The sequence below is a fragment of the Bison bison genome, unplaced genomic scaffold (genome assembly GCF_000754665.1).
Source record: "Bison bison bison isolate TAMUID 2011002044 unplaced genomic scaffold, Bison_UMD1.0 scf7180017864050, whole genome shotgun sequence".
Classification (NCBI taxonomy): domain Eukaryota; kingdom Metazoa; phylum Chordata; class Mammalia; order Artiodactyla; family Bovidae; genus Bison; species Bison bison.
In genome coordinates, this window is record NW_011494622.1 from 4,852,097 (window position 1) to 4,868,098 (window position 16,002).

Consider the following 16,002-nt stretch of genomic DNA (forward strand, 5'->3'; position numbering starts at 1 on the left):
CGTGGGAAGAGATACAATGTCGGGGGAGGAGTGAGCAGTGCTGGGAGATTGTTAGCGGCCCTGGACATGAGGAACCCGGAAGTCTCAGTGGGAGAGAAAAGGGCAGCAAGGTGGGGGGTGACGGTGAGTAGCCAGCCTCTGATTATCTTCTCAGCTTCTGGGGAACAAGGGCTACACCTGAACTTCCCGACGGACGGCGTGAGTTAAAGAAGGAAGGAGCTCACCCGGATGGGGGAGAGAGCCGGGGCGCACGGGCTTGGTGCGGGGATACTGGTCCTGGGCGGAGGGGAGGGGCTACCAGTTACTTCTCCGCAGGGTGACATAGAAATTGGCTTCCGGCCAGGGTCCCTTGGAACAGGTGTCGGAGTGGTTGGGAGAGGGGGCTGCAAGAAAAAGGGGTGAAGGACAAACTGATTCATTAGATAGAGGTTCTTGGTGGGAGCCAACAGGACGCCAGCTAGCAGTGCGTCCTGTCCCGCCTTAAGTCAGGCAGAAGAAAACGTTCCAGGAAAGTAAATGCCCCAGGGGCCCCCAGATAATTTAGGACTGATCCAGAACACTGAAGACAGTGTGGAGAGCCTTCACAAAGCGAAGAAAGGTCACGTTTTATGATACCCCAAGTATCACCTACCTGTCCACCTTGAGCTAGAGACATGGATGTGGGTGGGGAGGGGCTTTTCATATGGTCAGTCAAGGGTTGGGGAAGAGAGAAAATCCAACCCTGGTTAACATTCTAGAGAAAAACTGAAAAAAAATTTTTTTTTATAGTTGACTTTCACCTCTCCAGTGGTTTCTGAATGTCATATTTAAGGCACAAAAACTAGGACTGTTAAATATAAGCAGGTTCAGAAAATATATACAATTGCTTTGATAACAGAAAAAAAAAAAAGAGCATTTACTTTACCCAGCAATATCCTTAATGCTTTTAAATAATACATGCCTGACCAGACTGATTCAGGCTACTGATTTTACATTCAAAAGGGATGCTTAAAGTACTACGTGTGGGTTATGACTTTTATGAGAATTCACTGTTTAGCGGCTAAGTTGTGTCTGGCTCTTTTGTGACGCCATGGACCGTAATCGGCCAGGATCCTCTCTGTCTGTGGGATTCTCCAGGCAACAGTGCTGGAGTGGGTTGGCATTTCCTGCTCCATTACATGACACTAATTAAATGTGGAGCAGCTGGATGATAGTATTTTAAGTCGGGAGAAAAAAAAGCTCCTGTTTTCTAAAAGCCATTCACCTGGGCCAGGAGAGGACATAGTCCAAGAGGTCTGTGATGTGCTCATAGCCTCAAAGCGGATCGTTATAGTCTCTTCCAATCCCTAAAGCTCTCAAGGACCCACACTGAGTAACTGCACGTCAGCTCCAGAAGAAGTGCTCTACAACCTCTGAGGTACGCCATATTCGAACAGAAGCCAATGTTGGAGCCTCGCTTGTCCAAGTGTTTTGTTGGCCTGTTGCATTCCCAATAGTTTTGTTAATAACACACGGTCTGTATTTAATAATCAATTATATCCAAAGTCTTTTAACAGATGTGCTTTTTATTTCAGTATTTTCTGAGATTGTGATAGTAGTTACAGGCAGTGATAGAAAAAGTCTGAGACATCATAACAGAAGAGTGAAATGGCCTACAATACCCAAAATATGTGGTGAACAAAGTGATAAAGACCATGTAGTAACCTTGTAACACATTTACGATGGGGTGCTAAGTGAGTCAAAACACACTATGATACTAGTTATGGCGGTGTCACAAAGCTTGTGCCTGGACAAACACAGTGCTGAGACTTCTTTCTTTTCAAATATTGTTATCCTTTACTATTATAACATTATGGAAAACACTGTATGATTACTATGAAAAATGCTGCAGATATCTTGAGATGTATTCTCCTTCTAGTAAGCATTATGTTTGGTTTACATTTCAGAAGTAATGAAATGGACAGAAAATATTCTGGTAACTAATTTACCATTTCCTTAATTAAAAAACCTGTTTCAATTTATTTCTGAGTTGATAGTGCAAAAGTAGTCATTGAGATTTTGATTGTACTAAAATATTATTTTTCTCCAATTATCATTTAGATTATAGCTGCAGCATGTAGGCATGTTGTGGAATAGTTTGGCTGGAGCTGATTTTTAGGGTAAATGATATTAGAATTTTCCAGTAATTTTGTTCTGTGTGTAAGAGGCCCAGTACTGGTTCCAGAGGAGAATAATCTTTAACTTTTTAAAATCTCGCTGTTTCTCATGCTACACCTTTAATAATATTGTTAATTCTTGATTTTATAATCTCTGTTTTCATGTACGATACTTTATTTTTGTTAAGGGGAGACAGAAGCTTCTCTTAAGAGAAAACATTTGTTTAAAAAACGTTTTGAACAGTAGAGGGCAGCAAATTTACCAAACAAATAAGTATATTTTCCAGTGGTTACAACTTCACTCTGATTTCCACCTTAAAAGTATATATATACAGCAAACAAATATACTAAGTTCTGACTTATAGAAATCTATTTCAATGATAGACTAGGGAAAAGGGAGAATACTATCTACCATCCCGCATCCCACCTTAGAGCACCAACTTCCCATGACATAATTTTGTAGAATAAAACTTCAATTTACTGTTTCAATGGGCACATGCTAATAGAAATTAGAAGAGAACCTCGCCCCCCTGTCCACCGCCCGCCGAACAATGATCATTAGCAGTTATCCCTAACTTTGGGACGTAATGAAAGGCACAGGCTTGAGCAGAGCCTGCCAGGTAAAGAAATGCTAAGTGGCAGAACTGGAATTTTCTCTTTGCTGAGGTTGACCTTTTGAATCAGGCAAGAATTAAATGTATTATGTAGCAACCTAGAGTCACCCTAAGGCACACAGGGGCCTCATGGAAGTCAGTGATACACATTCGGATGGTCAGCCCACAGACAGACAGACATACTCATGATCCCACAAAACAACACTTTCCATGAGTGAATCAAGTATTTTCAATTGTTCAACACAAATGTTAACACTCAGAACTATTTAGGAAGCACAACCATGCTCATACAAGACAACAGAAGAGCCGCAATACTGCTGCACCTCTTTCTACCCTCCTTGGGTCTCGTCTGATTGTGAAAAACGCAGCACACCTGTGCTCACAGTGAACGCTGGGTCAACAGCGCATGAGGAAGGTGTGTAAGAAAACTGAAAACTATGCATCACATACAATTCTTATTTAAAGGTAACCTATTTTTCAAGGTTTGTTTTCTATAGTTGCATTGTGCTGCTTTTCAGATTATAAAAATTCTCCTGTTCTCAGTATTCTTATTGCAGGCATGGGGTTTCTATTTGCAGTTCTGAACAAAAAGAAATTGCCACTGTCATTTGGTTCTTTATAACTTAGGCTCATTAGACTTTTAAGCTTTAATGATATTGGCTACTATGTTTTATATTTACTGAGATTCCACAGTAAATGCTCTACACATTGTTAGGACAATTTTTTATGATTTAAACCAACAGATGAAACTCTCAATTTTTATAGCTTAAGCTTCTAGTGACAATCTTCACTGCTAAAGAAGTTTAACTTCACTGAGGATTTACGTTGCATTTCAACTCTGCACTGTATTTTCAGTGATTGTTTGCTCACTTTATCATGTGTGGGTTTAGTTATCGTAGAGAAAGATTACATCTCCACGTTATTTTCTATTTTCAAGCATAAAGGTGTTCTGCTGCTGCTGCTGCTAAGTCACTTCAGTCGTGTCCGACTCTATGCGACCCCATAGATGGCAGCCCACCAGGCTCCGCCATCCCTGGGATTCTCCAGGCAAGAACATTGGAGTGGGTTGCCATTTCCTTCTCCAATACATGAAAGTGAAAAGTGACAGTGAAGTCGCTCAGTCGCGACTCCACGGACTGCAGCCTCCCAGGCTCCTCCGTCCATGGGATTTTCCAGGCAAGAGTACTGGAGTGGGAAAGGTGTTCTAAACCAGTGCTTAATTGAATTTAACGTGGTTCACCTGTAAATATATCCAAGCCAGAGAGGATGTAGAATTTTTATCAATATAATCCCAGGAGAGAGTTTATATAATTGTCTCGTGGAATAAACTGTGGTTCAAGTCAGTTTAAGATAAATTCTTGGTGACTGCAGAGTACTTTTCTAGATCAAACATTAGGGCCATTTAATCGTCATTCCTGAATTTATAGTCAGTTGAGAATGCAGGCACTTCCAAAAAACTGTATTCATTTTTACTTTCCTATTAAAGAATATGAATATACATTCCATTGATTTCTAAGGAAGAGGAGGATCCCTTTGGCCAGGGTCTGGGAGAGGACTTCTGTTCAGATAGCACTGTCTCCTCTCCCCACTTCATGTGCCAGGGAATCAGGAAACCACAGTTACTAACAGCAGTGTGTGGGACCCCTCGTGTGTGCTTTGATGGAGACCGGGGGTGCCTTTCGTCCCTAGAATCATACAGACTTCACAGATAAGCAACAGAACAAGGATTCCATCCCACCAACTTGACCACTAACTCCAAGGGTAAAACCTATCCCCATTCCCTTATTATTAATTCAATGTGTGTTCACTGAGCACCTACCCTGTGCCAGGCATTGCTCTAGGTGCTAGGGATTCAACTGGTGCACCAGATATGGTCTATGCCTTCAAGGAGCTTAAAGTCTAATGAGGGACACAGACAAGTGAGCAGGCTGTTACAATTCAGGGTGGTGAGGGGCAGTGCAGCGTGCTTTAGGAGGGCTCCTCACAGCAGGGGAAGCAGGCATCTGGTGTCTAGAAGTTAGGGTGGTGCCCTGGGCGAAGTGAGCCAGGCTGAGCAGGAGATATGGGACTTTCCACGGGAGGAAAGAGGTGGCAGAGAGAGCATTCCTGGCCAAGGGGCAGCTGGACAGAGGTTCAGGGAGGAGGCATGCAGAGCTCTCTGTAGAGCTGCAATGTGGTGAGACAGGAAGGGCAGGGAGATACTCGGGGCTGCAGAGGTCAGCGGGGCCAGACTACGAGGTTTTTTGTGTATTATGTTAAGGAACTTGGCTTTGCTCTAAGGACCCTTGAGAGCCAGGAGAAAGTTTTGAGCAAGAGGCTTTCTAGGGTTGTCATAGCTATGGTGTAGAGACGAGATTGGAGAATTAGGGAAATGAGTTAGTGGCTGACATTGTAATCCAGATGTGGACAGTGGTGGGCCAGATGGACAGAGAAGGGCAGTGGCGCTTCTTCCAGAAGGCAGGACTTTGAGATGGTTGGGGAGAGGGGAATCCAAGATGACAATTTGGGAAGACTGGGCAGATGATGGCGTCATCTTGGAATTCAAAAGAGAAGCAAAGAGTACCCTAGCTGTGGTTGTATACTTTACAGAAATTAAAGATGAAAAGAGCAAAGGAATGCTCACAAACTGTCTTGGAGTAGACGTGAGAGTGCTAAACCTCATAGCTTACCTGCTGTCCATTTGCTGTCCCATCCCTCTTATTTAGCAAACCTGCTCCCTATCCTCTCTCTCGTGTGTCTAAGACAGTCTCAAATCTTATGTAAACTCTATCAAAATATCAAGACATAGCCAATCTCTGCAATCATGCCCTATGGCACCACTGCCCCCCCTTTTTTTTCCTGATTTAGAGAGGCAATTGGAATGGATTCAGGGTTGATGAAAAGAAGAAGATACTAGACTAGCTGAGCCCTATAATAAAAAGCCTGGCCAAAATGATACAGATGACTGGCTGAGATCATCTTGCATAAGGCTGGCCCTCAGCAAAATTGTTTAGGAGGCATAAACATTTTGGTTCTTTCTGTTTCTTCATGAGATATCCATTCTCACTTTTGCCCAAGTTTCTAGGTTCCTTTCACTGCCCTTTTCCTGTGGCAGCAGAGAGCTATCAATATCCGAATCTTCAACCACACCTGCCCTCCAGATCTTTCCATTCCTTTTAGAACTAGTTCAGTATACTGGGTGTATTGGTTTTGTGTCTTAACTACAATACTCGGGGCCCAGGTTGCTGGTCAAATAAATCCAGGACACGAATTTATTATAAATGAACAAATTAACTTATACTATAAAATAGTTAATCAAATCATCTAATTAAGGTGATAATGACTACTAGCTAAATGTGTTTGCAGTTTAGCATTGTGCAGGTGATGAAATGCACCAGGTGTGAGTCTGTGGGCTCAGCTCCCAGGTGCAGTGCTAACCAGCCACGGGAAGCTGGGCAAGGTTGCTTAACAAGTGTTCAGTCTCTCTACCTGTAAAATGGGAATTCCATACATTTACTTCATACAATTGTTGGGATCATTATATGGTAATAAGGCATGAATTACAAGGCCTGACATCTTAAGTAAGTGCTCAGTAAGGAGCTACAACTATTGCTACTGCTTTTGTCATTGCTGTTTTTAAACTTGGAGTCTTCAAGGCATTAACCCAAAGACATGACTAAAGGGACATTTCATTCACAATGACAGGGCCTGTGAATAAGCTATTGAGGGGGGCAAATTCATTCTGTGTGTCTCCGTTTTAACCACACTGGAGATGGTCTACTTCTTACAAATGTGGGTCTACTCTGCATATTGGTTAAACAGACTCCAGGTTCCTTGAGGTAAAGACTATGTCTTGCTCATTGCCATGTCCCCTGCACCTAATCCAATGTCTAGCACATAGGTGGTGCTTCATAAATTTTGTTGCATGAGTAAATACTAGAAATATCCTGATGGACAGCTTCCAAAATCAATCCTGTTTCCTGACACCAAAGCTGCAAAAGCATTCCGGGACAGTAACAACCCCCATCATCCTAAGGGTCTCAGACATTGTTAGAATGATCATTAATGTTTTAGTAACTACATTTAAATCTGAGGCTCATATTGCATGATGATTTTGATCTTTTCCATTTTATGCAATGGTGAATTCATGGTTCTCATCCTAAAATTTTCAAAGACCATGATATTAGTTCTCATCCTAAAAATTTCAAAGATCATGATATTATATCATATAACTTAGTGAATGAGTTATATGTTTGCAGTGGAACCTGCAATTCAGTGGTGTTCATTTTTTTTTTTTTTTTCTTTCAGTTTTTCTGGTAAAGTCCTGTTTCTCTAAAAGATACAAGTTAATTTGAAGAAAAGCAAAGAAGGTTTAGAAAAATATCCTGTATGAATTATGTGATTATAAGGTTCTGGAACATGTTTCTCAAGAATATAAGCATAAATACAGGGCTTGAAAACTAAATCAAGGACACTCATCTTGGGTGTGGTGCGCAACGGTTTCTAATCAAATTTCAGGGCTGACCTTATATATAATGATGTGGCTTCCTGGGTACTCTTAAAGACACTAACAAAGAAAACTCTCTATTTTCTGTTCACTGACACCTAACATTCTTTCAAGACAAGGACAAGAGTAAACTGCACAATTGTTTCTCTAGAAGCAGGTTTTGATAGAAATGACGCAGAGGAATTTCATAATTTCAAAGAGATCCTGAAGGCATTGGTCGAGGAGGGAAAGCAGAGGACTCAGAAAGGAGGATTAGGGGAATTAAGAGGGCCAAGGAAGAGCCTGTTTGTTAAACTGCACTTTGAGGAGACATGCGGTTATTTTCAACTTTATAGATCTTTTCCTTTGCAGATAATTAAAACATATAATTGGAAAAAATGCTGCAAAGTTAAATATAATCTTGATCCATTAGATTGACAATCAGTCAGGAGACTTGAGGCTTGGTAACCTGAGAGAGATTTAATAAGAATCAATTAAAACAATTGTTATAAAAACGGGCATTTGGAAAATTTCCCTTGAAGTCAAAGAAATATTAAGAAACCAATAATGGAAACGAAGGGATGGAACTGCTTGATCCCTTTGTATCAGAGAGGTCCAAGAATGATTGTTCTCACTGGCAATGTAGATGGGCAATTTAGTGCAGCATTTGAGTGTTCTTTTACTTTAAAAAAAAATTAAATTCAGGATCATGATTAGGCATAGTTATAGTTCCATGCCAATGAGTCCTATATTTGGTGGGTAGGGACAGTATAATAGTGAGTGCATCTTTGATTCTGAGATAAGATGCACAAGTCATGATGTACAACAAGCATGATTTTTTAATAATGCCAACTAAATAAATTACCTTGGTGATAAAAATTGCTAAACAATATGAAGTTCAGGTTTATTTGGGAACCCAGGAAGCCTAGAGAACTGGCATTCTGTTTAATGACAAGTGCTTACTGGTCTCTCATGCTGCAGAATGGAGGACTTCCCAGGTTCATATTCAAAAATACTCCTCGGCTCAGAACGAAATTTCCTTGTGTCTACTTTTCTGTCTGGAGGATCCCAGTCATGCCTAGAAATCAACAACAAGTTACACATTAAAATCATTCTCTATGCTTAAAGCCATGGATAAAACCACTGAATATCTGTTTTCAAAGTTAATTATGATACAGACTTTTTAAAAGTGTCTCAGGATAAAATGTTATGCTGAAAAAAAAAATCACATGTATGTTCTGTTTTACATAAATGATTTAAAGAAAGCCATTTCTTTGTTTTCATGTTGTATGTTCCTCTGTTTTTTTTCCTACAAGGATGTGCCTCCTGCTGGTTCAGTACGTTACACAAGGGGTCTGTGCAATAGATATGCAGACAGTGATGTGCTAGTGAACCCCGGGGTCACAAATAGCAGCTGTGTATGTTTGTGTTTAGAGTAAGTGGCGGCTACCCGCCATTAAGTCCTGTGAGTTTATCCCATCACTCTGTGACCTGGCGTCCTTGATCTGAAGTGACAGGGAGTAATGTACACGTCGTGTTTGATCTTGTTTATCTTGCAAAGGGCATCGTAGTCTGTCTGCAAAAAGTGCAAAAGTTTCACTTGGGTTGCTGTCCGTAGGAGCAAATTGTGTGACAGGCTAGACCCTCCATGGTTTTACCCTTGAGAAACCAGAGCCTGGTATCTATTCTGTGCATAGGAGACCTTGGAGTCAGCTCTTTTTCCTGAACTAACATCCTTCAAGAGGCAGTCAAAGAGGGACTTCAAAAGTAAAACTCTTCTAGGTAGCTGAGGCTGAAGAAGGCTTCCTTTGGGAGGATCACTTTTGAGGAAGAAGAATTTTCTGCCTATAGATGGGGGCAGTTCTGGCCCATGGAACAGGATGAAATTCTGACTCTGTGCGAGGTTGGAGACACTCATATTCTGCAAGACAGGAGAGCTAGGGGAAAGCAGGTCCTGGCTTTCTAGTAAATTGATGAGCACTATTTGGCAGAGAAGAAAGCATTCTAGAAAATGTTAAGGGATTACCATGTTTCTTAAGGAAAGATTAATTTTTACTAGACATATAGGACAAATAATACATTTAAGTCTGAGTTAATCTTGGTTCTTTATGGTAGAGATACTGTTTTGTGTCTAGACTATTATTTCTCAAATTTAAGATATCATACCTGTAAACATATAATAATCATGAAGAGATGGCATTAAAGTCGAATCTCTTCACATATAATGTATGTCTTGTCTTTGTGCTGTCTTGTAACCTATTTGATCGTCAGTTACTCTTCATGGTACAGCAGGGTGTTGAATATAATTTCTGGAATGGGTCAGTTAGATGGATGCTTAATAACCACATTAATACTAAATAATCATTACATTTTTATTTATTATTGCTAGTATGGAATGAGCTGTGACTTTAGTCAGAGCCAAGTGTGAGTCTGGCTTGGACATACTAGCAGCATGAGTTGAGCAACTTACTTTGATTTTTGAAACTACAGTTTTTTTCCTCTCTAAAATAGGTTTAAAATAGAGCATGTCTCATTGGGTTGTGTTCAGAATTAAGTAATATTATACAGGAAAAGTACTTAGATGAGTGCTCGTAGTGAGGTCTCAATGAAGGTTACCTATAAGTAGGGCTATTAGTCATCATCCTAATAAAAATGGCACAATAAAAGTGTGTTTATAAATTTTTATTTTTGTTTAAATAGTTTCTGTAAATTATTTCAGTGGGGAAATTAAAATTAGTGTGTAGAAATGAGTCATAGGTGGACACCTGTTAACTAATGCCTTACTTATGAATAACCTTTTCTGTACTTTTGGATATCAGAGGGGAAATTTTAAATCATTAATAGTCCTAACAGTTTGGGGAACCTGAAATTTAACTGCATAGTCTCTGACCTGCTATGCCAAAGGGAGTGGGTGTCCATTATTTCTGTTTGTCATATGCATTTATTGATCAAAGAGTGGAGATGGCGCTCAGTTACTTCAAGTCTAACTAAGGTGACTAGGATATTATGAGGCAAGTGTTTGCTGCACTCTTGATAGAGGAGGTCACCATGGCACCTTTACTGATTAATAAGATGATATGTAGAAGGTTATACACAAACTATCTCGTAAGGTAAGCACCGATTCTTCTGCTGAATGCTGTGTGGAATTAGTTTTATCCTAAACTCACTGTTGGGCACTTTGAGGGGGAAAGCCTTACTTTTCTGTTGAAGACCGATCTCTTGCTCGAAATGGTGGAACCGGAGGAGGAATGGGCGGGGGAGGGACGGGGGACGAAGCATCCTTAAACGCATTGGTGCCGTTGTCGGAGTGGCTCTTGGAGAGCGGTCTGTAGGTCTGGGTCTTGGCAGCAGGATGTGACTGGGTACTGTAGGGCGAGTTGTATAGGCCTGTCGGGAAGCACAGCACGGCAGAACAAGAAAAGAACAGAGACAAGTAACGCTTTTAAAGTGCATTAAACTATTTGTAATAAATAAAAATTCTTCTATTTATTTACAAAATATCCCATGATTTTACCAAGATTATTATCGGTAAACATACTCATAATGCATGCATTGAATGATATGCTCTTGATTGATTAATACTATTAATCATTATTAATTCATTAATGTACTATAGGCACAAGCATTGGTTACAGTGAATCCTCATCAATTATTATGGAATTAGTAATAATTCAGACTGGTACTAGAAACAGACTTACAGATACTTAGCAAATTTGCTCCAGGATAATGTAAACTAATAACACGTTTCCAATTATCTTCTGTTACTTTAGAAGCTTTGATTTGTATATAGTAATTGACATGTTAATTACAATCATATAAAATATTGAGCAAGTTATCTACATGCTGTGCAAGGCATAAGGAAACTTAAACCCTCAATAAGCTCATAGTACATCTCTGGAAAAGAGACATGATTAGAATTATGATTGAAAATAATTGGTTACATATGATAAAGGCCACATGCGGAAACTTATATTAGGAATTAAGATTTTAGAAGATGGTTGATAGTTGGAGAAGATATAAAAAACCTAGGGCACTAGAGTGAGCCCTGAAGGATCGGTTTGGGCTGGTAGGGGAAGAGGTTGTGGAGATAGCAGAGGAAAAAAAGAGGCAGAAAGTGCAAAGCATAGAACAGCACCATACAAGGTTAGTAAAAGGGGAAGAGACTGACTAGAGTTGCTTTGTCTACGGATTAAATGGTAAAGCTCTCTAAAGGGCTCTGTGAGTTGATAGGTAACTGCTGTTCAATTTGTTAATTATTCATGGATGCAAACCTCAGTATGAAAAATAATTATAAAAATTCTGAATTTCCTGCCACCTCAGTCTTTTGAGCTATTACTAATTTCACTCCTCTGCTTCTCTTGGAAGCCCATGCACATTGGCTATGACAAATAAGATACAGTCTCTACACTTTGTTTTGCTTCAGTCCCACAGTGCTTTTTAAGAACAAAACAGACCCAAAATGGAGTCACTCATGCTAAGCCCCACGTCATGAAACCGAGACTTAACTTAGTTACAGTTTTGACTCTCCCAGAAACAGAATCTTAAACCAGTCCATCAGAAGTTGCCTGGTCAGCATGAGTTAGACACTCTGCCTGACAGACCTCTACCCTCCCCTCAAGGAGAGTGACCTTCTAGCAACGGGCTGGTTTTTCTCCTTGGTATGACTTCTTGTTCCTGCTTCCCTCTGCCTATTTAAATTCTTTCCTTGTGTTCAGCTCCTAGGAGGTCCTTTCTGTCTGCTAGATTGAATGCCACCTGATTCATGAATTGTCATATAAAGTCAATAAGATCTTTGAAATTTTCTCATTTGGGTTTTGCATTTTAACAGGCTAAACCCAAGAGGGGAGTTGGGAGTACCTCTGACCAGGATATAAAAGTTGAGGGACTCTTAGGCGGTCGCCTGTTATCATCTAGAGGAGTGAGGGCTGAAAGCCAGATTCTTGCAGCTTGTTGAGCTTGTTCTGCTTGTATTTTTTTTTTCTCTATTTGTCCTTGGACGCTAGTAGCAAAATCCTCAACAGTTAAAAAGGCCCAAGTGCTGGCCTTCAAGTGTCACAGAGAGGGCAACCTCATCTAGTTCAGGGGCCAGGCTGACCCAGGGGACACTGAGAGGAGGCCGCAGCTGCCAAAGGGGACGTAGGCCCCCAAGCCTGCTATAAGAGGGGAATACAGACACAGTGCTGTAGTCCTGAGCCCGGAACTGGCAAGTAACTGGAGGCCCTGTGCAGGATCCCCCGATGTGATATTTAGAAGACAGCTGTAATCAGAAACATTTTTTAGGGGCCCCTCATTCTAGCCTGCAGCCATTCCCAAGACACCAGCTCACAGAAACACTAGTGGAAACGCCCAGGGCTGAAGCCGTTCCATCATGACCACTGGCAACTGAGTCAGAAGAGTGGTCTGGCAAACTGGGATTTTTAAAAAGCTTTCTATGAATGGTTGCATTTGGAGCAAAAGCATGGACAGGGTCACAAAATACTTTGCTTGACTTGTTTTATAGTGAAGTGTAATCTGAAAGATCTGACGCAATTGTAAGGATTCTTTACTGATAAAAGGAGACCTTTATCTTACTTTGTACCCCTATTACAGTGGGTTCTTCCCTGCTGTCCTTCATATTTTGGTTAAACATTCCTGAAGCTGAGAATAAACTAACAGTGGGGAAGAAGCAGATAAAATAGTATTAGTTCTCATTTGCATGAGAAAAGATCCACTTTTTTTTGTTACACATGCTGAGAAAAGAAAGAGAGAGACACATGCACAAAAGCATCTTCCTAATTGTAGAAACTGAAATCGTGCACTCAGAGTGGTTAAAAAAAAGTGGTAAGTTCTTCCACGCATGGCAAGGCACAGTGTATTCATGGCAAGCAAGGAAACCAGCCTACCTGCATTATATGTATAAGGAGTATTATACATGTCTGTGTCATCATCTAGAAAATGAAACATAAATATTATGGTAATACAGATTTGGTCACCACATCCTATTGAGATGGCAGAACTTCAGGGAAACAACAGATCTGTTAGAAAGCTAACACGGTTTGCCTAGTTCATAATACCAGTTTAAAATGTTCAAATATTATGTTTTGGTTTGTTTTGCTGGGCCTCTGCAAATTGACTTTTCTGGGCTGTAACAGCTTTGCTCTGCTGCCCACTTCACAGCATACGGACGTCAGTCCTTTCCCCCCCTTTCCACCTGTTCTGGATCATGAATTTCCTTTAGTAAGTGCTTTAAAGATCTCTTATCAACTTGGTGAGACCCAGCTATGGCCCACTCTCTTGACACAGGGTGGATCTGTGAGGACAGAGGAATCATGAGTCTGTTTAAGCAGACAATAGCCAGGCTTGTTTATACTGTGAACAGGGAAGGATGAATGGATAAGGCCAGAACCTCTGGTACTCCTTGAGGGTCATCTTCTAAGAGGCTTTCTGGCAGCTCAGGGGTGAAGAAGAAGCACAGGTGTCTGGGAATTGAGGGGTGATCTAAGAATAAGGGCTTCCCTGGTGGCTCAGATGGTAAGGAATCTGCTTGCAATGCAGGAGACCCCAGGTTTGATCCCTGGGTCGGGAAGATCCTCTGGAGAAGAAAATGGTAACCCACTCCAGTATTCTTGCCTGGAGAATTCCATAGACAGAGGAACATGGCAGGCTCCAGTCAATGGGGTCACAAAAAATTGGACAGGACTGAGTGACTAACACAACACTAAGAGTAAGGAGGAGTGTTGAAAAGAAGGGAGGGCCATGAAGTTTGCTAGAGTCTTGACATTTTGTGTGAAACAAAACTGCACAGAAGAGTACTTATTCTTCCACCCACAAAGACCTGATCAGAAAACAGAACTACATACCCGGCTTGTGTACCATGTGGATTTGCTTAAACATGGTCTTGTACCAGTCCTTCGGTCTGTCAACTGTCTGTAAAAGAAAATGTCCCAAAGTTACAAAACTGGTCGCAAATAGACGTTGTTCCGCTTTCTATATTTTATCCTTTTTCATAGCAGATTCGGTTCTGTAATACAATTTTCTCTTTATTATTTCATGATGACAATATCACATTACTGACCAGGGGATTTTTGTAGAAACTAACACCTGTGGCTGGTGATTTGTTATGTAAGTAAATATTGAAACACTCAGGTCAATACTGTTTGGGTAACAAAAGATGTATTAATACATTTCTGGTCAATAAGCTGATATCACTAGACAGCATATTAAAAAGCAGAGACATTACTTTGCCAACAAAGGTCCGTCTAGTCGAGGCTATGGTTTTTCCTGTGGTCATGTATGGATGAGAGAGTTGGACTATAAAGAAAGCTGAGCGCAGAATTGATGCTTTTGAACTGTGGTGTTGGAGAAGGCTCTTGAGAGTCCCTTGGACTGCAAGGAGATCCAACCAGTCCATCCTAAAGGAGATCAGTCCTGGGTGTTCATTGGAAGGACTGATGTTGAAGCTGAAACTCCAATACTTTGGCCACCTCATGTGAAGAGCTGACTCACTGGAAAAGACCCTGATGCTGGGAAAGATTGAGTGCAGGAGAAAAGGGGACAACAGAGGATGAGATGGTTGGATGGCATCACTGACTCAATGGACATGGGTTTGGGTGGACTCCGGGAGTTGGTGATGGACAGGGAGGCCTGGCGTGCTGCGATTCATGGGGTCGCAAAGAGTCGGACACGACTGAGTGACTGAACTGAACCGACCCACAGTTTGTAAACATATTACCCCTTGTTTGAGTTTAGGATGAGCTGGAATATTATATGCTATGGTTTTTTTCCAGATCACAGTTGTGCCCAACCCTGGGTAGTTGATATTTCCACAAGCTTATTTATATAAAATTAGCTAAACTGAGCAAATTCTGAGAGACAGTGAAGGACAGGGAAGCCTGGTGTGCTGCAGTTCACAGGGTTACAAAGAGTTGGACCCAACTTAGTGACTGAACAACAACAAGTTGAATCAAAGCTATAGTTTTGTAATTATAGTTCATAGTTATAGTTTTTTGTTGCACTCCTTTTGGTGATAATTATCATTATCCATAAAAACTTGTTAGTATACTATTCAATACATTATTTTTAAAATTAACTGGGCAATATTTTGGATGCAAACTGTATTCTGATCATTGGCTTAGAATTAGAGAAATAAAAATTTGATATTTACTAGTGTAAGTTAATAAAATACTGAATATAGTAAATAATTTAGTGTCCTGGAGCAAGTCCAAAAACTTAGCTATTGCTTCAAAACTCCTTTAACATAATAATAAAATGTTGGCAGTATTTGCTGTGCTAAACTGCAAGTTCCTTAAAAGCAGAAGCTTCTTATCCACTCTGCTTTTGACATAATGTAAACAGTAGGCTACATTGGAAAGCTGAGATTAATGTCAGATCAACCTAGATTCAATTCTTGGTTCCTTTAATTACTGTTTAATATTTCCCAGCAATGTGAATTTGGGCAAGTGAGGTAACCTTTTAGAGCCTCAGTTTTCTCTAAGATGAAATAATTATATCCACATCATAGAATTGTTATGGAAAATGAAAGAGACAGTGTATGCAAAAAGATCTAAAACAGTGGCTAGAATATAAGAAATGTTCCATAAGCCATAATAGTAGAAAATCTCAAATATTTACAGAATAAAAGAATGGATGACCTAGGTTTTTGGATGGAAGTCTGCCTAATAGTATACCTGTAAATGGGTGCCTATGCCTTATAATCATAATCAAGATTTTGCTTGGCAAGCTGTTCACCTCAGCTCTTCCAGGGTTATTCCGGTAAGAAACATGACTGTTCTGTCTATAGTAACTAAAT

At 40.5% G+C, this 16,002-nt stretch overlaps 1 protein-coding gene across 18 annotated transcripts in view; it reads right to left on the bottom strand.

Annotated features, from left to right (window-relative positions):
• SORBS2 (sorbin and SH3 domain containing 2) overlaps positions 1-16,002 on the bottom strand; it is a 213,000-nt gene that overhangs the window by 53,957 nt on the left and 143,041 nt on the right. For 11 of the 18 annotated variants that reach the window (XM_010835788.1, XM_010835789.1, XM_010835797.1 and 8 more), the window contains 5 exons: positions 14,054-14,120; positions 13,097-13,141; positions 10,412-10,601; positions 8,178-8,292; positions 225-383 (listed from right to left, as the gene is read on the bottom strand). In XM_010835788.1, the coding sequence (XP_010834090.1) occupies positions 225-383; positions 8,178-8,292; positions 10,412-10,601; positions 13,097-13,141; positions 14,054-14,120 (576 nt within the window). The remainder of the gene's footprint in view (positions 1-224; positions 384-8,177; positions 8,293-10,411; positions 10,602-13,096; positions 13,142-14,053; positions 14,121-16,002) is intronic. The other 7 variants (XM_010835798.1, XM_010835801.1, XM_010835793.1 and 4 more) reach the window with 3 other exon arrangements.